The sequence below is a fragment of the Tachypleus tridentatus genome, chromosome 9 (genome assembly GCF_004210375.1).
Source record: "Tachypleus tridentatus isolate NWPU-2018 chromosome 9, ASM421037v1, whole genome shotgun sequence".
Classification (NCBI taxonomy): Eukaryota; Metazoa; Arthropoda; class Merostomata; order Xiphosura; family Limulidae; genus Tachypleus; species Tachypleus tridentatus.
The window spans coordinates 80,352,296-80,376,882 of NC_134833.1; the positions used below are offsets into that span (position 1 = coordinate 80,352,296).

General features: G+C 33.1%; 1 protein-coding gene across 3 annotated transcripts in view; it reads right to left on the minus strand.

Annotated features, from left to right (window-relative positions):
• LOC143225589 (uncharacterized) overlaps nt 1-24,587 on the minus strand; it is a 109,268-nt gene that overhangs the window by 48,652 nt on the left and 36,029 nt on the right. For 2 of the 3 annotated variants that reach the window (XR_013013943.1, XM_076455289.1), the window contains exons 1-2: nt 21,435-23,403; nt 19,910-20,165 (exon numbers count right to left, since the gene is read on the minus strand). Coding sequence is in view for 2 of the 3 variants with exons in the window: in XM_076455289.1 (XP_076311404.1) it covers nt 19,910-20,165; nt 21,435-22,166 (988 nt within the window). In the remaining variant the exon portion in view is untranslated. Of the gene's footprint in view, nt 1-19,909; nt 20,166-21,434; nt 23,404-24,587 lie in introns of those variants that run through there. The other variant, XM_076455290.1, reaches the window with a different exon arrangement.

Consider the following 24,587-nt stretch of genomic DNA (forward strand, 5'->3'; position numbering starts at 1 on the left):
GAAAATAAAATTTAAAAAATGTCTAAATAAAGACGTCGCTGTTTTAGCCATAAACGTAACATATATGTCACTGTTTCACCCGTACGCGTCACACATAAGCAACCATCTTGGTATCTTTGAGACTAGTACATATGTAACACACACAAATGGGGTTACGTAAGGTGCATGCGGCGCTAAGTTTATTCTCTCTGCTAAAAAACTGATTAAAAGTATATCCGTAGAACGTTAGCTAAAAAAATACTTTCAAATTTTTAATGAACTGGAGAAAAGTAGGGATATTATCATAATGATGTTTATCTTTCTTTTTCATGTGCCACATTCTCACCGTAGACTTTGATTTTGCTTAAGTTTATATTTTAATATAACAAATGTTTAGTTATAAACTAAGTCGTAGACACGATGAGCTATTTACATTAAGAAAACCGACGATGAGTAAAGAAAACGATGCATGTAAGATGTGAAATAAAACAAGTTAACCGAATTTCTTTGAGAACGTACGCTGACGCCATAAATGTTAAGCCAAATTATCTTATGTTGCTATTAATTAATGTAAAAACTAAAAAGGCCAATATTCAGAAACACGTACAATATGTCTCCCCTATATACCTTATTCAATAAAGTTATCAGAATACACTAAATTTCAAAAAAGAACAGTATTCAAGATAGGGGAAGGGATCATAAGCTACAATATATATATATCTATAAATAATTCAGAGGATAAGACAATTAACACAATGTCAGCTTGAGATTTTTCTACGAGAAAGATGTATTAAAACATTAAATTATGGTCTTATACCATATATATATATAAGACAATCAGTTTCTACATACACAAATTTATTTGCAATGGCAAAACCTTTACAGGTATTTCTGAGTAAGTAAAACATACTTTTCGTCAGGGTATATGTAATTTAATGTATTGTGTAAGTCAAAACTGTGTTTACAGCTGGCCTTTGTAATGTTCACATCTAGAGACATTTCATAGCTCCCTATTGCTTACAATGTGAATTATTCTTTTTGGCCCCTATAAAAGTCAAGAGAAAGGCATAAGTTACAAATGTACCTCTATCAATCTCTTGGTGTTGTTGCAAGGTGTCTTTGTACTTCTCTAGCTTCCATCGATAGAAATGTAAGGGAATTTTAGGCCAAAATATGCAAAATATGTTTGACCTTTGGTCAATTGAAATTGAATGATGCCTTAAGTAAAACATAAAATTAAAACAACTGTATCTGAGCGTATTGGATCAATGTATACATCTTTTATACTTTGTTCAAGAAAGTCGGCTCAGAATTGAAGGAGTGACACAATTATAATTATTGGAAAGAAGAAGAAAGAAAAATACGAAATATAGCATATCTTCTTCCCTATAAAGAAGACATAGTAAATATATAGGTACAAAAACATTTAATAACAATATGAGCGAAAACAATGCCAGACAAATACTGTTTAAAAGTCATGCTTCGCTGGTTAAATTCACTTGATTTGAGCAGGTTCTGTCGGAAATTTTGGCCTGTGTGAATATTGTATTCGGCGTCCCTGCTCCTTCAAAATTCACAAGAACTACTAATTGCAATGTCGATTTTGGTGCCTCTTGTAGTGATTGCCCTCTGCGGAGGCACATATCACCACCTCAAGGGCCTGCACTATATTTGATGATAAGTGAACTACATTGGTGAAAACCTTGAGTGAGCTATAACGTTTCGATCCACTTTCATGGATCTTCATCAGATTTGTGGTTCAGGTAAGTTTGTTGAGTCATTCTGTATTAGCGTGGTTGTTATATGCGTTTTAATATGTTTTTTATTGTTTATTGAAGACTAGGTTGTGAACGGTTTATTCTGGGTAAAAAAGTGGATCATGAATAGTTTCTTTTTAGCTAGTGGAATCCACGAATTCCATACATTTGTTTCGGTCTCTACTGAGGACGTATCTTGTGGAAGGTTGCATTACTTTTCTTGGTTTTCCACTTTTGGTGCCCATTCTCAATTACGTATTCTGCTACAATTAAGGAACTGATTTTTCCTCAGGCAGAGTGAATTTTGATGTTATTTTACATGTTACCTAAATGTCTGCTGGGATTTCCTACCAAATAGTCTCCATGGAAAAGGTGCCTTTCATAAGCTGCTTCATGGGATGTTACACAGTTTGAGAACTGTTGTATGTAGTATTTTCATATTTAAAACAAATTTGAACGTAGTACATTCCTCGAGTGTTTTGAATGTTGTGGCTTAGACACAACTAACTTTTTGTAGTCAATTAATAAGGCAGAAAACTAAACAGCTTTTAAAGATTCTGGTTTTGTTTGACAGGAAATCGTGTTTTACAGGTCCTGGTGGTGAAGTTGATGACTTGTTGAAAGATTGTATTTGACAAAATCACAGGTAAAGTGTACTTAAAATGTTTCATTATTACTGTTGTAACAATTCTTTTCAGATCAGTTTGTTTCTCATTATACACTCACTTTCATTCCACTTCATTTCGAAAAGGTGTTGGAGGCGTTCCAGCTAGTCCTACAATTTCTCATTTTGTGAGCCTTGCGAGTCAGAAATTGTAAAATGAAACAAACGCAAATCACATTACAGGCAAAAAATACATTACATGTCTGTTGAACACCGCAGTTGCAAGACTTACCAGCTTTCGTCAGCTAACCTAAGCCAATGAAAACAACTGAAATTTTATATAAGACTTTAGATGGAAAGTCTTCTTATATTCAAACTTTTCATGCACACCTACTTTTATATTTGTCATTTTGAAAGATGATTTAATACTGTTTAGCTTTTCACCTAGATATGTCACAGTTACTTTGTTTAAACTATTAAACACGTTAGGCTTACAGCAGTAAAAAAATTTTAACGACCATGTACAAGGAATAACCCGTAATAAGTGCCAGTTATTCTACAATTCATCTAAGTTATTTCTTTTTTATCTTTCGTTTGAGAAGCTTCATCTTTCAGCCTCAATTATTCTTTCCTACATTGTTGAACATGTTTAAACTGGGTTTGTTATTGTTCAGTAAACAGAACATCTTTAGGACAAAAAAGGTAGAATCCTAAATTGTACACGTGAGGTAAGCTTCAGGTGTTTAACGTTATCAGTGTTATGTATGAGCTATTAAACTAATAACTACGGAAAAACTTAATTTAGTGCTAATTCCACGATCACATGCATACATGACGTATGCTGTTTACGTATGTTGTAGTTATACTGTTAAGGACAGGTATTTGGTAGCTTTTGAAATATCTGCAACTTAATTTCGTCTTGAAAGACGAAGAATTTATTTCTATTTGTTATTTATTTAAAGTGTTTCTATGTATGAGAATAAAAAATGCTTGTTTTTTCTACTTCACATTGTAATACGATCGTTAATACATTATGAAAACTCACGTTAGCTTTCATATTGTGAATTAGACTTATTTGGAAAAGTAAAATGCTTCAGGTATGAACTAAGCTACGTATGTGGGATGAATCCACAAAAACAACCACCTAGTAAAATTACCTGAGTTTTCCTTGACAATTTGCAAAATATTATATTTGCTTGACTTAATCCAATTTTTACTGAGTATTGGATGCTCTTTTTATTAAATACACTACACGTATTAAGTTATGTAATTGATCTATATTCCATAATATCGATGAATATTTATATTTTACAAGTTTTCTGTTCTAGAATTGCCACGCAAAGCTAGGTCAGGTCTATCGTGCAAATAGTCGTCCCTAATTTTGAACTAACAGACTACATGGATGACAGCTAATCAATATTACCCACTGAAAATGCTTGGGCTACTCTTGCCTGGGCTCGACATGGCCAAGTGATTAAGGTTCTCGACTCATAATTTGAGGGTCGCTGGTTCGAATTCCTGTGACACCAAATATGCTCGCCCTTTCAGCCGTGGGGGCATTATAATGTTCAGTCAATCTCGCCATTCGTTGGTATAAAAGTAACCCAAGAGTTGGCGGAGGATGGTAGAAACTAGTTGCCTTCCCTGTAGTCTTAAACTGCTAAATTCGAGACGGCTAGCGCAGATAGCCTTTGTGTAGCTTTATGTCAAATTAAATCAAACAAAGTTTAGTCTGTCCGAATGGTAGAGTCTGTCCATTATTATTATATTAAACCCATGGCCCAAGATGCAGAATTCATTTTTGCTCGAATGTGATGCGAACCATGAGCCCTCGGCTTCTCAGTCTGGTCACCCTAATACAAGGCCAAACCAGAACCATCTTTGTGAAACATATATAATGGCGTCTGTAAATCGGTTTTCATTGGTCGTTGCTGTTGTTCAGAAGGATTACATAGAAATATGTTTGCATCAGTGTTACTCACATCTAGTGAGCCAGTATTGTAATACCAGTATCATTCTCCGATAGATGGCTAGTATTCTTTCCTCAGGAGTTTTTGTAATGTCCACTACCATTTGATGTTAGATATGTATTCTTTAACTACATAAAAAGTCATAAATACATAAATATATATTTCAGTCAACTTCAATATTGGTAAAGGTTGTTCAGGTTTACGTACACGGTGTGATAGATGTTAGGAGTAGGTTATGTTCATGAAAATTATGGTTTCAATTATAAAGCTCAAAAACACGCAATACACTGCACCTGCAGAGCTTGCTTTTTTTGAGGATAAGTTGTGTGTGTGTGTTTTCTTATAGCAAAGCCACATCGGGCTATCTGTTCAGTCCAACGATAAGTTGAAGAGAGCTTTTGGGTGGTTAAGTATCTAAAGGTGAAAACAGTATGTTGGGAGAAAAATTAAGAAAGCAATGCAGAATTTGAATACAGTTAGGGTAATAGTTGCTCTGGGGAAGAATGAGAATATGTGCTAAGTTTACTTAAAGTGTACAGAAGTAAAATGTATAATAAATAAAAATTCAATTAGCATTTAGATAACAGTTTCTAATAGATTAGAACTATTGGTTATGTGCAATGAGAAAATAAATAAACAAGAAGATTAGATAGTGAGGGACTTTCTCATTAATTATGAGGATAAAACTGTTTTTGATGGAAAACACAAATAGGTTAGGACTAAAATATGTTTGTTAGGTGCTAAAGTACAGAACATCTGTCAAACATTTTATATATAAAAAATACCTATGGTAGAATAAAGGAGTAAGCATTATCAGTATGTGATATAATAAAACAACCAAGTTATACAGTTATAACAAGACAAATCCTGTAAATATGTAATGTAAACGTGGGTAAATTAAACAAAATAAAAGGAAAATTTCACCTTCTGTTGCAACTTCCTCCATTTGTAACAGAATGGAGCCATCTTTCACCCCAACACGTTAAAACATTTTGATCAGTTACCACTAATTTGTATTCTGATTATTATTTAAACATCAATTGAAATCGTGATTTTCAAATCCCAGTTGTCAAGTGAAGCTCTCGTCTCAAATGAATCGTCTTAGACAGTTACGCCATTTTGTTATTCCACATTTTCTCTACGCCTTTATACCATAAAACCATTATTTTTAGGTAGTGTAGTGAGCAACTTATCGTTAAAATATTTACAAACATATTCGTAAAAATTATTAATATATGTGCTACAAATATTCTTTGTTTTGTCTCTTCAGTAAATAGAACACAAACAATAATTATACTACTTTTTAATTGATTATATCTTTAAATATAAAAGAGATATGAAGTTGTTATTTTTAATCTGATATTGAAGTGTTTAGATTTGTGGTATTCTAGCTTTTGGAACAACTGTCGCAAAACCCCAGATTTAGTCAAATGTTTCATTTTGAACATAGAGTTTTGGAGGTTTTACTCCATCATCGTAACTTGTTTGGAGTCACTGTATAATGTGTTAACGGTTTAGTTACTACTACCAATTATGTTCTTTTCTATTGTGCATCTATGAGCAAAGGATATTTGAAATTGTAAGTCAGAAAAGATATTTATGTTTATGAAAAAGACGAGTGACCCTTTCAGGAGTGACCAGTCAGGTAAGATTGGAGAATGAATCTAAGTTTTAAATGAAAATTATCAGATACGGACTTAGAGCAGCAACTGTGCTGTTTGGACCCGTGGAACAGTTGTTAGAGGAAGATTAATTACGTGTTGGAGATGTGTTCTACTTAAACAGGTTAGGTAGAAGAATATTTAGGGAAGTAATAAACCATCTTTAACAAATCTTGCACAGTGGAACAGAACTTTGGAAGTTGAATTTAAAATAATTATGGTAACAATAAGTTTAGAAAAAGAAAATACAGAACACAAAAATGTTTGTTTACATCAGTTTTAAGGATATGTATATCAGGTTTAAAGAGAAACACAGTAGGATCAAGAATAAGCCTAACTGCTATTATTCTGATGTTAGAGGTGTTATTAAAAATAGAAGAGTTCAATGCGCTAGTTGAAATGTAAAATGACGATGTAATCAAAATTACTGAAAGCTTCGACATGCTCAGAGAATACTGAAAACACTATGTAACAAATTTTTACTTCTTCTTGTTACTGAGCAGAAAGGGTTATTTCCCAATTGCTTATGCCAAAGGTAAATGGAAAGGACCTATTTTTCTCTTCAAGCTTTGCTTTTGTGACCCGGATAATGAAATTTTCAAATTTAGCCATTTTCCAGAACATTCTAGGTAGTTTCAGTGCTGAGTAGCTGATAGAGAATTTTCTCAAACTTACAAGAACTTTCAAAAACTTTCTAAAATTTTGTAGAACTAACGAGAATTTTTTAAGAACCTTTTAGCATTTTCTAGAACTTTCCATAGTAATATATATATATATACAGGGGCTCGCCACTCATCACTTCAGTTTAGTTCTAGCTGCCTAATTGAACACATAGACCTATCTGATTTCATCAGAGATGGCATCAAGAAGCTGCAAGCATTCTGCTATGTATGTGGCCAATTTATCAAGACAAGAGCGAAAAAGTACTTTGTGACAGCATCTGCTAAAATGTGTAAAGCCTACAAGGTATATTTCAGCATGCTTGTAAGGGATCAAGACAAACCCTGGGCACTTCATTTTACCTGCAAACACTGCAAAAAAACTCTAGAAGGTAAGACGGACAATTTTGCTTGCTTGAATAGTAAGGTTTCATATTATACAAATTTTAGACCTTTTAAAATTTAAATATTTTTTGGTGCACCTCAAAGTGAAATACAACAGCATCAAGACCTTGCTAGAAGCCTTAAAGTATGATGAGTATGGCTGGAAAGTTATCGGAGACTTCAAAATGGTAGCATTCCTGATAGGTCTCTAAGGAGGCTTTACCAAGTTTCTCTGTTATCTTTGCCTTTGGGATAGCACGGACACCACAGCGCACTACAAGAGACCGCGTTCTCTGTGGGGATGCATAATGTCAATGTTTCCACCATTACATATAAAGCTGGGTCTTATGAAACAATTTGTCACAGCTCTTGATAAGGAGTCTGCATCCTTCAAGTACCTTCGAGACTTTTTTCCCTAAGCTGTCTCAGGCAAAGGTCAAAGCTGGTGTCTTCGTTGGACCACAAATAAAGAAGATTCTGGAGTGCACAGAATTCCCCAAGAAGCTCAATAGGAAGGGAAAAAAGTTTGGGGTAGCTTTGGCGCAGTGGTTCGGGGCTTCTTAAGCAATAACAAGGCCGAAAATTATGTGGAACTGGTTGAGGCTCTGGTGAATAACTAAGGCAAAATGGGCTGCAGGATGTCCCTGAGAGTCCATATTCTTGATGCTCATCTGGGAGCATACTCAAAGGATCAAGGCCAGCGCTTCCACCAAGATATACTGGACCTTAAACGCCGCTACCAAGGAGCGCATAACAAAAACATAATGGGAGACTATATTTGGGGCCTGATACCTGAAAATGACTTACATTACAATCGCAAATCTCAAAAAACTACTTACTTCTAAACATTTTTGTATAAGTTTAGTATAAGTACATATAAACTTTGATTCATATGTTGTTTTATTCAGACCTTATGTAAATGAAAATGTGCAAATTTGCCCGTTTTTACATAGAAAATAAGTTAATTTATAAATTTCATTATCCAGGTCACAAAAGCAAAGTTTGAAGGGAATAATGGCTATTTTCTGTACTTTTATAACATAATCAATTAATAAATAACACATACTATCCAGGAACAAAATTTATGTTACATAGTGTAACAGGAACTACTTTGAAATTTTAGGTTATAAACTATTTAATGGCGATAGACTTTTTAAGAGAGGCGGCGTACAACTACTGCTTGTATAAGGGATGAACTGCTGTCTGATAAGACATAATAAAGAAGTTAAATCTATATGGACTACAATCAAGGGTTTTCAAAGATAGAAAGTGTTTTAGATAGCAACTTTTATAGGCTATCTTATCAGGAAGAAAGAGTACACAAATAAATTATTTAACGACTACGTAAGACTTTAATTTTATAAATGCTGATTAAGATTATATGGATATAAACATAGAAAGAGAGAGATTTTTTTAAGTAATTCAGGATAGTTTTTCTATACCAAGATGGTGAGATGTGGTGATAACATATTTATATTTATTTTTAACCACTAGTGAGGAGAAGACTGCAACAGATTAAGTAATTAAACATTCAGGTAAGAGCCATTCTTGCAAGTTTAGCCTCAAAGTTTTGAACTATGTTGAGATAGAAATAAATAAAAATTTAGTTCATAACTTCAAAAATCCAATCTTGAGGCCACAAGAAAAGACAATGAATTCAAAGATGATGCGAGATAGATTTGAGATTTTTTTAAAGATAAATTGCTTTCAATTCAAGATAGTCATATTTCTGAAGAGTGAGTGATATAACTGGAAGCTCAAACCTAATTGACTTGCTAAAGAAAATCAGAAAAATGCCATACGTTGAAGAAGTTTAAATTGATCGATAGGTCAGAAGGTTTACAGAACTATAGGACGTCTCATGATTTGTAAATACAAAAAGGCTTATGAGAAACAGCTAGTTGGTAATATTAAAACAAACAACAAGGGTTTTTTTGAGTAGGTGTATGGTATGCAAAATGTTAGAGCTGGGATTAAGCCTTTAAGTGATACTGATGGCGAGGTTGTTGATGAAAACAATGAAACGAATAAGCTTTGAAATGTTTTTTCTTCTATTTTAAAAGAGCGGATACTAGCAATATTCCTAGCTTCAAGTATTCTATTGGAAATATTGGAGTGTGTGTTTTTCTTATAACAAAGCCACATCAGGCTATCTGCTGAGCTAACCAAGGGGAATCGAACCCTTGTTTTAAATCCGCAAACTTACCGCTGTACTAACGGGGGAGCCAGAAACATTGGAATTGATCTGAATCTTGTAAATGTTAATTAAATGGTGTTAAATAGAAAACGTTAAAAACGGTTAAAGATCCACTATTTTAAAAGAGGTCAGTTATCAAACATGGGATTCTATCACGTTAATCTTCAGCATGCAAATACAATTGGACACATACTTAAAGATTACAGTTATTCATGCCATTTGTTTCTTTACTTTAGTGGTAAGAAATATTATACAGAATTTGATCAAAAAAGTTTTATAAAACCAATTAGTAAAATATGATGTTATAAAGAAAATACAACATGATTTTACCAAAGGTAAATCTTGTCTTTTTAATTTTTTATTCGGTGTCATTACTTGTTGGTTAGATAAGTCAATTAGCGCATACTTAGTGTAGGTAGCTTTAAAAAAAACCTTTTGAAAAGGTGCCACAAAAAGTGTTTCAGAGACTCACATCAGTAGAATCGGGGAGAGACTAATTACCTGGTTTGTAGAATGGTTGAATGGGAAACCACTTGTTTGTTTGTTCCGAATTTTGTACAAGCCGTCCATAATTTAGCAATTAAAGACTAGGCAACAGACAGTTAATCATCACCGTCCACTCAAACAATAATACCCCCACAGTTGAAATAAGGGAACATATTTGTTGGAACAGGGATTCGAACCCGCAACCCTCAGATTACGAGTTGAAAGTCCAAACCACCTGGCCATACCAAGCCCGGAAGAAACGAAAACTTTACCTTTGTTATTACTGCGTAATCCTATCTCTTTTTTTTTTACCTGTATAAATGATAGGGGTTTAATTAGTAGGTTATTAACATTGTTTGATATCATTTAAATTTTTGGTACTTCTATCTGTATTAAGGATGATAAAATAACTTGGGTCAATCGGTAAGTTGGACAAATATTTGATAAATGATTTTTAATTGTAAAAATACGTAAGGGAATGCATTTGGAATATCATAATTGGTATCGCACATTTAACTGTATTTGTAGTTACAGCAAAGCTGTTAAGGCTATGTGCTACTGCCCCTAATTTTGAACTATTGAACAGAGGGTTTGGTTCGAATTTCGCACAAAGCTATTCGAGGGCTATCTGTGCTAACCGTCCCTAAGTTAGCAGTGTAAGACTAGAGGGAAGGTAGCTAGTCATCACCACCCACCGTCAATTCTTGGGCTACTCTTTCACCAACGAATAGTGGAATTGACCATGACATTATAACGCGCTCACGGCTGATAAAGCGAGCATGTTTGGTGTGACGGGGATGAATAGAAGGAAGGCAGCCAAAAGCATCATTGTACAACCTTCCGTTTATGCTAATAGACTGGCTTCTGAGTTTGTAACGTTCCCACAGCTTAACGTGGAGAGAACCTAGGTCACCAGCTTCAAAATCTAGAGCTCTAGCATAGGACCAACCCTCACTCCCCACTCCTTCAATATAGCTTGGAAGCCACTCAGTACCACCATTTTAGAAACTTATCTTGAAACAGTAGTGAACAAGTGATTCCAGACATCGAAACACAAATTAGTTGCTAATAGTAAAACTAGTAGAATTTTAGTGTGTATTTTTTAAACATATTGATTACAAGCCAGAAAGTGTAACACTCTCTCTGTTCAAATTACTATTACGCCTTGCTTGAAACACTCTATACAATTATGGGTTTTCTTATCTAAGAAAAGTTAATGACTTTCTGAAGAGGGATCCAATGAGAGCTACCACAATTATTCCGGGAACAAAAAGGTTACTTTGTGGGAATATGTTAAGAAACCTTAATTAATTTTATTCTGAGAAAACATTAATAAGAGGAGGTTATATTAAATTTTACATGATTATCCGGTGTCTTAATAGGATAAAAGCTTTTGATTTATTTGGGCAATATTCTGAAGATAATAAAACATTTGGAAAAGACAGGTAAGACTCTTGTTAATTTTTTTTTCTAACAGACTAAGGTACTTATCGAATCAATTGCCGTCGGCAGTAATGTAGGCTAGTATTTTACAGGATTCAATATCTCCTCTTATATTAAGAGCAGCTATAGTAATATCGGTAAAATAAACCGTAACGTTTTAGTGCAACAGCCACTGTGCAATAATCCCAAAACTCTTATAGATTTGGAACAGAATAGTAGCATAGGTAGTTGAAATAAAGTCTATGATGTTTCATAATATAAAGGTATAAACTGTATCTAGATCATAATATCTTTTGAACTCTTTTGATATTGAGAACATTCTGTTTTCAGGTGAAAGTTATAAAATTTGTCGATATTTCGATAGTAATTAATTTTTCAAGGTTCGTTTTGCTGAAGTTGGTAACCTTTTTTGTTTATAGTTAAGCACAATACTACACAGTGTGCTATCTGTGCTCTGCCCACCACGCGTGTTGAAACCCGGTTTCTAGCGTCAGAAGTCCGTAGACGTACCGATGTACCACTAGGGGATCTGATGATGGTCTTTTTACTTTAGTGAAATGTCAACATTTGTGCTCGTATTTTCTTTATGTAGCACTTATTAGTTTCTTTATACTTTATTTATGTCGAAAATATATGAAATATCTCCAGAATTTCAAATGTTTTTTCACATTAGGGAAGAAGTGGAAAGCCCCCTCCCTGGTACAGCGGTAAATCTACGGATTTACAACGCAAAAAATCAGGGGTTCGATTCCCCTCGGTGGGCTCAGCAGATAGCCCGATGTGGCTTTGCTAAAAGAAAACACAAACAAGGAGTGAAAGAAACGACGTAATAAAGACCTAGACGTTGAACGTTTTCATGCTGAATTTGTTATTGAAAGTTATAATTAATAGATAAATTAAGAAAACTATACCATTCGAAATATCCTTATTCCAACTTAATAAACTCTTGCGAAATTTCGAAGTTTTGTATTCAGTTACCATGTGGCCAACTTGTTTTTCTGGTTTAATTTTGACAATTGAAATGTCAATCCATAAAAGACACAAAGTTACTTCAACCATTTAGTGCGTATTATAGTCAGTTTTGTATGTATTCCAAACTTTATGTTTCCATGTACGTCCAGTGGAGTTTGTGTTTCCCGTGAACACAAAAATGGTTGAAAGTTGCTAAAACGCAATTATTTCAAGTACCCATGTTTTTAGTATCAGCGTAATTAAAAGAAAAACGTATAAATAGAATTTTACATTCAGTTGAGTGACTAGCTTGTTCTGTTATATTTGCTCGGTTGCTTTTGCATTGTTTTGGTAAAAATAATAATGTTCTTAATAACAGGGACTTTAGAAAAATTAATTATAAGACAGATAGAATGATAACAAATACATAACAAATGTCTGAATTCTTTGATTTCCAGAATTGAAAACTGTTTCTAAAATATTTTTTTCTTAAAAAGCTACACAATAAGCTATTTGAAACCAGTCCACAGAATCGAAACCCAGAATCTTAAAGTTGTAAATCCGTAAGATATCCCCTAAGATTATTTATTATTGTGGATTTGATTTCAAAAGAAATTTGACCTTAACTTTATAATCTGGGATCTTCACCTAAGAGTGGTTCTTATTCGGTTTTAATCATAGATTTGATAATCTGACTACATCAGTAATCAGCAATTTGCCTCTCCTGGCACAGTGGTATGCCTACAGACTCGCCGCTAGAAACCGGGTGTCGATACCCGTGGTGGACAGAGCGCAGATAGCCCATTGTGTAACTCTGTCCTTCATTCCGAACAAACAAACCAGCAATTTAGTATACTACAAGTTTCTTAGCTTACGAGGTTTCAATTGTTATTAAGGTACATTTAAACCTTAAAATTGGGAATATATCATACAAAAAATAGCGGCTATTTTGGTCATCACAGTATCTTGCAAACGATGAAAACACTTAAATTGCCTTTTAAAGATAATTCATATTAGAGCTTTTGAATAATATAACTTCTGCGTTCATTGGTTCACATAGAAATCTTCATTTTAAAATTCGTTCTTCTGTCGTTTTTTATCAGTATTTCAATAAAAGCACATTACCTTTGTGCAGTAAGGAACATGCAAAAGACCTTATTTTAATCCTAACTTCGTCAAATACACTCTAGCAAAATGTCCTAAAGTCACGATTATCCTAGTCTCAGGTACGATGCATGCATGAAGTTCAAACAAATACAAATACAAGACTTTATAAATAACTGAAAATAGGATAAGAAATCTGCAAACAAGAAAGAAAGGTAGGAATAAGATACTTTGTTTTTCTCACTGTAACCACTTTAATTGTCTTAGAATGTTCAGTGATTGATAGATGTAGAAAAGACCTCAATCGAAAAAAGCTATTTAGTGTTTTTCTTCTACTAACTTCGCAGAATGTCTTAATTTTCCTCTATTAAGTATGCAGGATGTCCTACATGTTGAAAACCATTCTTACAATCCAAATCTAATTAAAATGTGATGGCATGAGCAAAAGCAGCCTTGTTTTGAGAAGACTTTTCCATCAACACTTAAACAACAATTTTGGATTTCACTGCGTTAAAAAGATCAAACCACAAACCTATGCAAAGTTTTATATGACACACTGGTCTGGCGGATTCTCATTTGTTCACAGCTTCCACCCAAGCAGGGTTTATTGGAGTAGTTATTAAATTGTAGGCTAAATAGTTATTTATTCGCTGATAAAGAAATTTATACGCACGTGCCAAACATGAAGACCCTGAAAACGAATGTTTCTATTTATTTATGGCAATTTGCTGAATAGAAATGCAGAATGACATTTAAGAAACCCATACTCCCATCGCCGGTAGCTTTTATGATACTAAAATTAAAAGATCAAGCCCTTGGTAGAGGTAGGGTTGATTGTCCATTGGATATCTATCTATGTGCAACAATAATTATAATAATGCAAAAAAGACACGTTTTTATAGAAATCATACGAATTAAATTATTGCTTAAAATATTTTTGTGCAAATTCTGTGCATGGATTGTACTAATGTTCATATACACTACGAATATGGAGTTACGATGTATTTTATATTATTACATATAAGTCTTTACATTTCACAAGGTGTTTCGTTATACCCGTTAATTACCGAGCTTATTATAAGAATTCGAATTACAATCTACAGGTCACGGGATCGAAACCCGTCATTAAAACTGTTCACCCTTTCTCAAAATCATGATGTATACTTCAGTGATAACAAAGACGAAAAATAATATTAATCAATACACGCTTGTGTATTTAATATTAATTTCTTCGTATAATGAACTTGGAACAGACTACGTTAACAGATGTTCTCTAGTGTACATAAACGTTTATATGAGATTCAATGAGATAAGTTGCCGAGCTCAAACTTTAAACATCCTTGCCATAAACTTAGGGTTAAAAATTGTTTCAGTTCAAAAGCGTTTATTTTTACGACATAATGTACGCTTTAATACTCGTTAATTATTTATCTGTGCATATATACAGTTTTTAACAGCTTATCTTTTAAGTAACTCTTAAAAAACGCAACTTATAACCCAAATGGTAATTTAATTAAGTATTTCAAGTCTAGAACAGTAGTATATCCCAACTTTATCTCACTACTTGTCTATGGTACTTTAAATGAATATGAACACAAATTAACTCTCTTAAGATAATCGTTTCGCAGCCAGTATAAATATTGGATTGAAAGTCATAAACTTATGATAATCTGGATTATCTGCAACAGATAGTACAAATATTCGTACTTTTAATTAATATAAAAACCATCGAGTACGAGATGGAGAAAAAGGTTTCGATATAAAATATTCCAGTAACGTACTACATTATAGCGTCTGTTTTCGAGAAGGCATCCAGTCAAAACAGGAAATATAAAAAGGAAATGTTTTAAAAAAAAAAACAGTTAACCCAAATTTATATTTTGAGAGGCTAATGTTGTGGCTAGTATATGAAAAATCACATGTTGCGCGTTATTTTTTTCAGATGAATTTGGTTTATCTTTGTGTGTCGGTAATAAAACTGGACTATATCGTTGCAATGATCCAGAACACCATGATATCAAAACCTTATACTGACAGACAAGAACGTGAAAACAAAATGCTAGGGTGTCCAAGAACAGCAGTATGAAAAATTAACAAACATATTTTTCTTGAGTTTACGAAATAGGTCAAAATAAGAAAAACATCATTGAAGTTTATGGTTCTATATCTATTTTTTTCGATCAACAAATACTCAAGATAATTTGATGTTTTATCCAAACAATTCTATTTTATATGAAGTCACTTGAAAATTCTAAAGTATGGTTGATAATCTTATCGGTGATTTTAAATTATTTGTAATATTGTTTCTTAAAACATGGTTTATTTTGAAGATTTTTTGGTAATTTCCCAACGATTGTTAACCAGTGTAAATGTTCTTTTTTGGTTGACTTTTAAGTTATGTTTTATTTTTTATTTCAACTTCTAAGCATTGTTTCTTATTGTACTGCACTTATTTAAGGAAATCTTCTTCTCTGGTAATGAAGCATTAGATAAAAGTAAGTTGACAGAAGAACAAACTACAGTTGGTATGTGTATTAGTTCAACCACTCATGTCGCTTTACACACTGATTAAATGATTTCTCTGGTAACTTGTCTCAGCCAGCGTTGTCAAATGCCTGTAACATAATAATGTGGATGTTGCCTCAGGAATGCCATTAAGAAAACATAGAAACAACATGTCAGATAATCTACTAGTCCATACTACAGGTTTTTGAACCACTGTCAAATTTAGTAGTAGAACAGATATGTTTAAAGTATTGTTAGAGATTTTTTTCCAAAATTGCAACAGAGCATCTTAATTTAAAATCTAAAAACGTAAAAAAAAAAAAAAAAAATAATCTTTAAAAAAACAAACACAGGCATATCAGAATCAGGCAGAGAGAGAAAAGAACACTGAAGTAGCAGTAACTGGCAACGAAGTGCAACTGGAGGGTTCTGTCACTGTTTGCTACAACTGAACGACGATGAAACGTTGCAACCAATATATATGCAAAAACGGCTCGTTTGGGTTGAGAAAATATTTTACGTAGAAGAGCGAACAACGTTTCGACCTTCTTCGGTCATCGTCAGGTTTGAGAACCAAACGAGCCGTTTTTGCATATATATTTCTCTACAAGTGGGTTTTCTCGACATCACTGGTTGCAACCAATTTTTAGCAAAGATGAAGAGGAAAATATGAAAGGTTGTGAATCCCTAAAACCATTTAGTTGTAACGTAGTGACCCTTATCTTATAGAGTAGAGGTGGATGGATAATCTATATGTTCACAAGACAAGCTCGTGAAAGACCCAGGTGTGAACAGAGCAAACATGGCAATTTTGAGTTACACGTTTACAAACTAACATCTAGAAGCACACATACTCCCCACACACACACAAACACTCACACAACACCGTAACATTATATAAAACAATCAGAAATAAGGTTTTGTTTATGCGTTACTTTCATTCATGAGTTCTTAAAATTACAATTTAATGAATTATTTTACATCATTATAACGCCTCCACGGCTGAAAGGGCGAGCATGTTTGATGGGACGGGGAGTCGAACGACCTAACCATTTGGCCATGCTGGCCCATTTGAGAAAGACTTCATAAACTATAATTATAAACATTGAAGTGCTTTATTTGTGTCTTTTAATGAGGAAGAATTGACACCTTTCCCTCATTAATGGATATAGGATGTGCAGGATAATACCGACAAAAATTACTAACAAAAATACAGGACTATCTGTATGAAATAACAACAGGATTACATGATGAATTTTTCTTGAATAGCAAGTAAGGGTTTTGTGGTTTGCTTATTCTATGATGTCCTTCACTTATATCTTAAATAATGTTCCTTACTTGTCTTACACTTAGCGAAATAAAATCAAATTGTATTTAATACGTAATATTAGGAAATTCCAGAATTTTCTAACTGATTATTGCTTGAATATCTCAACCCTCATTTTGTTTTTTTCCGGTTGGTTTTCTGTATGATTCCAAAAATAGGTGATTTAGAAATAAATTATACTACCGCCATCTAGAGTTCTAACTGCATTTGGTTTTCTGCATTAAACTTTTACTTGCCTTTATTATCTGCAAAATATTCACCGAAATTTCAAAACGGGATGTTGATTAGACAATCTAATGTTAGTCTTGTTTGTATATATTTTCCTTGCTTATTTTAATTGATTTACAAAAAAATAATTTTTAAAAATGAACTTGCTTCGTTCAGCATATTCACTATTCATGAGTATTTAATTTAATTTAAGTTAGTTGTTCTGTAATTGTGACAAGATAAATAAACGTGCTTTACACTTCTATTTGCATAAGTGAGGTTGGATTTTCCAGGAACCTGAAAAAGTGACCTTAGTTGTGTTTATGCAGTGATCAACCACTTGGTTGCTCAGAAAGAATTATGGATTGGAAAAAATAGTTCGAAGTGTACCGCATTCCCTCATATGGCGTTTGAATCTAGCAAGTTCGCAAACAACTTTTTATTAAACTTGATTTTAATAAAACATCTTTTACTCTGAAGAAAGAAAAGTTTCGTACTTTATATCATTAAGGAAACCACAGTACGTTTAGGCTAAAATACTTTTATTTTGATTTTTTTTTCGGCTGTTGTTGTATTCTGGTGATGTAACACGATAACAACAGTCGTATTTATCATTGAAACTCTATTAGTTCGACAGCCGTCTAGTCCCTGTGAAAATATATTTCCTGTTTGACTTAGCATGTTTGAAGGAAAAAACATGAAAGTCATAATAGTTCGGAAGAACTCGGATAAGCATAACTTTTTAAACAATTAAAAGTTTTTACGCATAAATTTTAAAATCCTAGAAAAAGGTTTGCTTAGTAAAATTCAGGATAAATTTGAATGGATTATATGCTGATTTGAAACTTAGTAATAAAATTCTGAGGGATAGATTTGCTGTATTTAAAGCCTCTACTTTAACTTTAGAGTTTTTATTTGGGTTCCTTTTGAAAACGTTTATGCCTTTTCAAACCAGTAAGTTGTAAGTGTAGTACCTTGTGTCTAAAATGATGTCTGTTAGATGCTGTAACAGGACCATAAAAAAATAAACACGTGTGCACACAAGTTTCTTAGAAACATTGTAAACCCTGAAAAACATGCTTTATGTTTTGCTAGTGGAATTATTTAAATAAAAGAGACATCATCGGTACTCGGAAAAAACACAGTAAAAAAGTATTCAATAAGTAATATAAACCAACTTTTTAATTCAGGTAACACCTAACTATCACAAAAAATGTCTGCTAACCCTAAAGTCTAATAGTTTTCACATCTTAGTTTTCAAAAACAATCTTTGATTAACCTTAAGCTCCCATATATTTTAGCTTTAGGGATAATTTATTTTAACTCTAGCTTCATAACTCAAAATACATTATTATATTATTTCCTCTGATTTATTTCTGAAGCTAATTTTTCACAGCCGTACCCTTCTAGATAATAAACTCTTTTAGCTCTCTCGGCACGACCTTTACTGTACATTAAGTTCATACATTTTGATTGTGATATTTTTGTATAAACTTTTTCATTTGAATTTTCTGCAGATTTACAACGCTAGAAATCGAGTTTTGATACAGTGGTAGGAAGGGCACAGACAGGTCATTGTTTAGTTTTGTCCTCAACTTCAAGCAAACTAAGCCATTTGAATTCAGAAAATAACTTCTAACAAATCTCAAAAGGTAGGTAAGTATTATAGACAGGGTCATTTGATTAAAGAATTTTTCTAATTAACTGATATAACTTCTCTTGTTTAAGGGCGCACTTCATAAGTTCTATTGTGTTGAAGACATCTTGATTTGTGTGTCACGTGTTCTTGATGAGAAATTAAGAGGTTTTAAGATATCACGAGAATTAACTTTCAAGGTGTGTTGGCATTAGTATTGGATTTTAAGACAACGTAACTTTCGTCAACCAGAAAAACACACTCCAAAAGCGTAGCGTGATAACAAAAACACATTCCATTTTTACGTCTCGTTCGTGTATGTTCTCCGCAACTTCTAATCACATAATACAGACGAGCATGACGTAGACTTATATGTAAAATAAAAACTGATGATAAAATTCAAGGACCTAAACCACTGCACTTAAGATGAAGGGAGCTTAAAACTTTTCCTTTGAAACTAAAGCAGCACTTTTTGGCTGAATCAAATATGTAAAGAACTCAGTTTTTACTTAGCACACTTAATGATCTTACCTTTACAATAAACAGAGTGAAATTTGTTATTCATTTTGCAATCCATTCAACATATTTCCAATAGAGAATGACTTATAACTTTGAGTGTTTTTCAAATTGAATGTAACAACTTGGTAAATAATAGATTCAAAAAGGAAAAGAAAAACATTGATCTAGCTTATTTTTAAATAAGAAAAAAATAGTTAGTGATTTGTTTTATACAGGCTGTTCTAAAATTTAATAAGATTAAATTCATCACTATATTACAGGAGAATTGTAGAGTAATTAAAAATGACTAAAAATATGTTTTTTTTTCACTTATTTAGGAATTTCAGAAAAATCTATATTCTAACATTAAGATTCGATACGTAAACATAAATCATGTTCTCTTACTCATTAGAGTCCCAATATCCTTTGTATTACTCTAATCGAAACCATTCTACAGAAAAGTATATTTTTTGCTGCTTTCCACTGACATATTACACAGGAAACAACCGAATACGTAAAGAAATCAATACATATAACTTACTGTGTTGTTCGACGTTCATCAGGAGCATGCCTTCTGAAGCTGTTAGGGTCTCTTGTATCCAACCTAACTGCTTCTGCTGGCGGCTGAGCTGTATCATCAGCCAGTCTTTCGGGGGCGGATCAAGTGCAGTGGTGGGTGACGGTAAGTCTTGAGAACCAAAAGAAGTATTCTCACCAAAATCGAATATTATACAAATTTTAGGGTCAGTGATTTTCATCATACTTAGAGCTTGAGAAGGAAGACTGAGGCTACTCTCCTGTAATTTAAATAAACTGTTCAGAGGATAATGTTTGTGGACGTTTCAGATATGATGATAATTGTTCAAGAAGTACCTTAAGAAGGATCAAACTTATTTTTTTTAGAAAAATTATAAAGTAATGATGCTATAATAACTGTTTTACAAATTGAGAGCGGTTAAAAACACAAAACATAAATTTGGAGGCGAAAAGATGTTTCTTTTGGTAAAGTGTGTATGTGTAGATAACACAGAATAAAAAAGAAAGTATCGAAGAGAAAAAGAAAAATTATTAATATATGCACTGTGAGGTAAATAGAAACACAATAGAAACAACAGTGGATAAATATAATCGCTTTCAAAAGTAGGGCACACAAGATGTTTAACCTGCAGAAATACCTACAAGTTTACCTTACACAAGCAAAGAAAGGAAAATTAGGGAACATTTATTTAAAAAAAAATCAAGTATAATAAATTTGATAACAAAGAAAATTCAAATTTGAAAGCAATACAGAATAAAAATTAATTAGAATATATATGTATATTGAAAGAGAAATAGAAGAGCCAATTGAGGGAAAGAATAATAATAAAATAAATCATATAAAGACGAAAAGGAAAGAAATGAGACTACACAAGGATTTATGTAAAAGTATGAACACTGATATATATTCTGCACACACACACACACATATATATACATATTGAAGATGGGACAAACAGATAAACCGAAATGTGGAAAAGACAGCAACTACCAAATCATATATAAGCAGTAAGAGCCAGAGAAAAAAAAATACAGATATGGAAAGATGAGAGAAAATTTTAATGGTAAAATGTACAGAGAGAGAAAGACAAGCAAATGGAGAGAAGAAATTCAATTTTAATAGAAAACTGGATACTAAAATGTGAAAGTGTTCAAATGAGAGATGAAAACAAACAATAATGAAATATAAAATTTAGGAAAAATACAAACAGAGTACGGGGGGACAAACAAAAAAATTCAAACGTTAAGCACTTAACGGTAAAAGTAGAATAAAGACAGTAAGCAGAAGAAACCATAAAAGCAGAACATGCCGATAAAACAAAGTAAAACCAAAGTTTGATAAAACTAAAAAAAAAACCAAATAATGATGAAAGTAAAATAAGATTAGACCTACAACAAATGGAGATAATCTAATTTTTTTATACAAGCAAGACTAAAGGCTAGTAAATAAGATACTTTACCAATTTTTATTTTGTATTTACATTTAAATAGTTCGTCCTGTGAACAAAAAAATACGAAAATTTACTTACATGGTAAAACGGCATGAAACGGCTTATAAAGTGAGAAGGAATAATAAAACAATCTCGAACTTTCTGAACTGTGGAATCTTCCTGACGTTCATCGCCGGCTGCTGTTGAAGAAAAACGACGTGGCGGCCTTACATCACCTTTACGTTTGTGTACGTATTGTCCCAGTAATTGTTGCTGCGTTCTTTTAATATCGTGGTCTAACGTTGTTTCCGAAAATCTAGAAGTGAGATAACTTGAAGGTTTAAAGATATCCCCGGCTTTTAATTCAAAATTATCTTTTGATCTTCGCCATATTTTACGTCTGTTCTTATCCCTAGCCGAAAGTTCTGGGGATAGCATTGTTGGACTTTGGCAGAAAATATCAAAGTCGTCGTAGTCCGGACGAGAGTGTTCCCTACCCATCATGGAACTCTGAGTGTCTGGAATTCGACTTCTTGCTGAAAATTCCCTCTCACCAGGGTAGTAATCCCGCTGTAGGTGGTTAGATCGACCACCTGGATGCTGAGAATTGTTTTCTTTGTTTCGTGACTTACCGTTGTTGCTTATAGGTGGCGCTTCTTGGACAAAGCCGGAAAAACCCGAACCTGTTCCGGTTTTGCGTTGTGATCCGGCCCTGTCCATATGGAAATAAACGTGAGTACTAAGATGCTTTGTAAAAGAGGCCATTAGCGTTAATTTAAAACACTTTCTTACCTCTAGTTTTCTTTGCACTGGCACACTATGAGAATCCATCAATGAAGTCAATGTCGCGGTAATTTATAAGGGCAATATGCTTCCAACCTTGCAAGACAGTCGAATACTATAATACTTACAGTTTTATCACGTATAGTGCCAGGAGGTAAGTATTTCACAGATATTCCATTCAAATTCATGTGGGACTTATAACTAACGTCTGTGTAGAGTACAAACTCGTGAAGAAAACAACGTCACAGTAGCTTGAAATTGACATTAAATATGGAAGTGGTTCAACGAGATTACCGAACTTAGTTTCTAACTAGATTTATATAATATTTTTCTTGTTTTTACTGATAAAGAATCGTGCCTTCTCGTTATCATAGGTTGATTTATGTTTTAAAACATAGAACAAACAAACTTCTCTCGTCGAGACATGAAGGTAGGAATAACGCGTAGCTCATGGTCGTCACGAGACAACGAATTCGCGTGTCTGGTACATTGCGTTGCGAATTCGGAGAACAGAAGGAGTTACTTGTCCATACTAAAGTATGAGAAACCTAATTTATGAAATATCTGTAGTTGTGAAGGCACGTGACTGTTTTAGTTCTACATAGTTTCGTGGAATTTAAAATATATATTTATATAGGTACTTAACTGCCCTCACGAAAACAAACAAAACATCTGAACAAACACGAAATAATCAATGCGCTGTTAAAGCAACAGGCAGTTGCTAAACACTACTGTATCAGCCTTTACCACGAACACTCGTCAGCTCCACGAGCCAACTCAGTGACTGGACATGAAATCTATACAAACTGAACTTTCCGCAGCGCCACCAAACGACGGCTGAACCAAACCCAAAACATACTATCCATACATATATGCTTTTACAACCAATGATCAATACTGGACATGGTGATTATTAAACGTGGCTGTAGTCCTATAAAGCAACAAGTAGTGAAGGTATGTGGCGCTAAAACCCTTCTCTTATTGCTTGGGTCTTGTTTCTCTGGCTCTCTTTAACGTTTCTGCTTTTTATGTTAACTTACTTTTACTCGTTTCGTGTTTGTGTTTTTGTTCACTAGCTGCAATTGCTAAATACTTAGGTCATTGCAGTTACTTAATTACGTTTAATAATCACTTCTTATGGATCTGCATTCTTACCACTTGATCGGAAAGGTATTTTAAAAGTGTACACTATTACAACAGTTCGGCTGAACAATACTAGAATTATGGAGTATCCTTGTAATTGATAGACAAACCTGCAGTATGTAAAAGTCTGATTTACTAGAGAAATATGCAAAGCATAACAACCAAGTATATATATATATATATATAAGCAAACATACATACATATATATATATACTTACAAGCAGAGATACGTACCTACATAAAATAAAACAATCTAAAAAATGGAAACCACACTTCTGTATCAATAACACACACAAACCAGGAATATTAGTAAACAACATCTGTAACACCAAGATACTAAAGTGGAAGGTTGAATAGTCCAAAAAGAGGGTAATACCAAACCACTCAGAAAGACAGCCATGTTGCCAAAGAAAGCCTATAACATCAACTTATTCAAAAAGTAAGCAGTATATGTTTAAGTTAGATGTTTAATATCATGGTACTCGTAAAGGAGTTAAAAATTTCCTGAAAAAAATATTCACCTAAAAAGTCGTATGGTCAAGTACAATCATTTGGATAATCTAGGTAGAGATCATACAGTAAAGTGGAATGTGTTGCATTGTGATACATAAGAAAAGAGTAGTGCAAAATATATTTATTACAAAAACAACCATGAAGAAGGTCATGAGGACAAGTGAAATGGAAAACGCAAGAATTCTCATTTCAAAAATCGTGTTGTGTGTTAAAGGTTCTTCTAAGTAATGAAACAATTGTGATAGTCACACATTCAAGTGAAACCTGTAACATTATGATTACCAACAGTGAAGCCTGTAACACAAGTATACTCACCAAGATAGTCACGCACACTCAAGTAAAACCTGTAACACTATGGTTATCAATGTTGAAGAGATATAATCAAATATCACCTGTAACACTATGGTTATGACTTTTAAAGTCATATAATCAAATATCATCTGTAACAAAAGTATGCTCAATAAAAAAGTGCTTAAGTGGAAAAGAAAGGAAAACAAATTATACTATCTTGTCAGTTATGGAATATAGAATTTCTAAAAATAACACTATTTAGAAAACTCCATAAAATTAGAATTGTAGGATGATTAGAAAATAGATTATTTTTGTTATATAAAAACTGTAATACAGTATATTCAGGAAGTAAATTTCACAGTAACAGAGAAAAACATAAAGAGATAACGTTGAGGCTTTAAAGTCTAAAATCATTTACAAACAATTGTATTTATAAAATATTTTTGCACAGCCAACCTTGGCGTTTTGCCCCATAAACCCTGAAACACAACAAACTAAATTACACTTTTCTCTTATGCCGT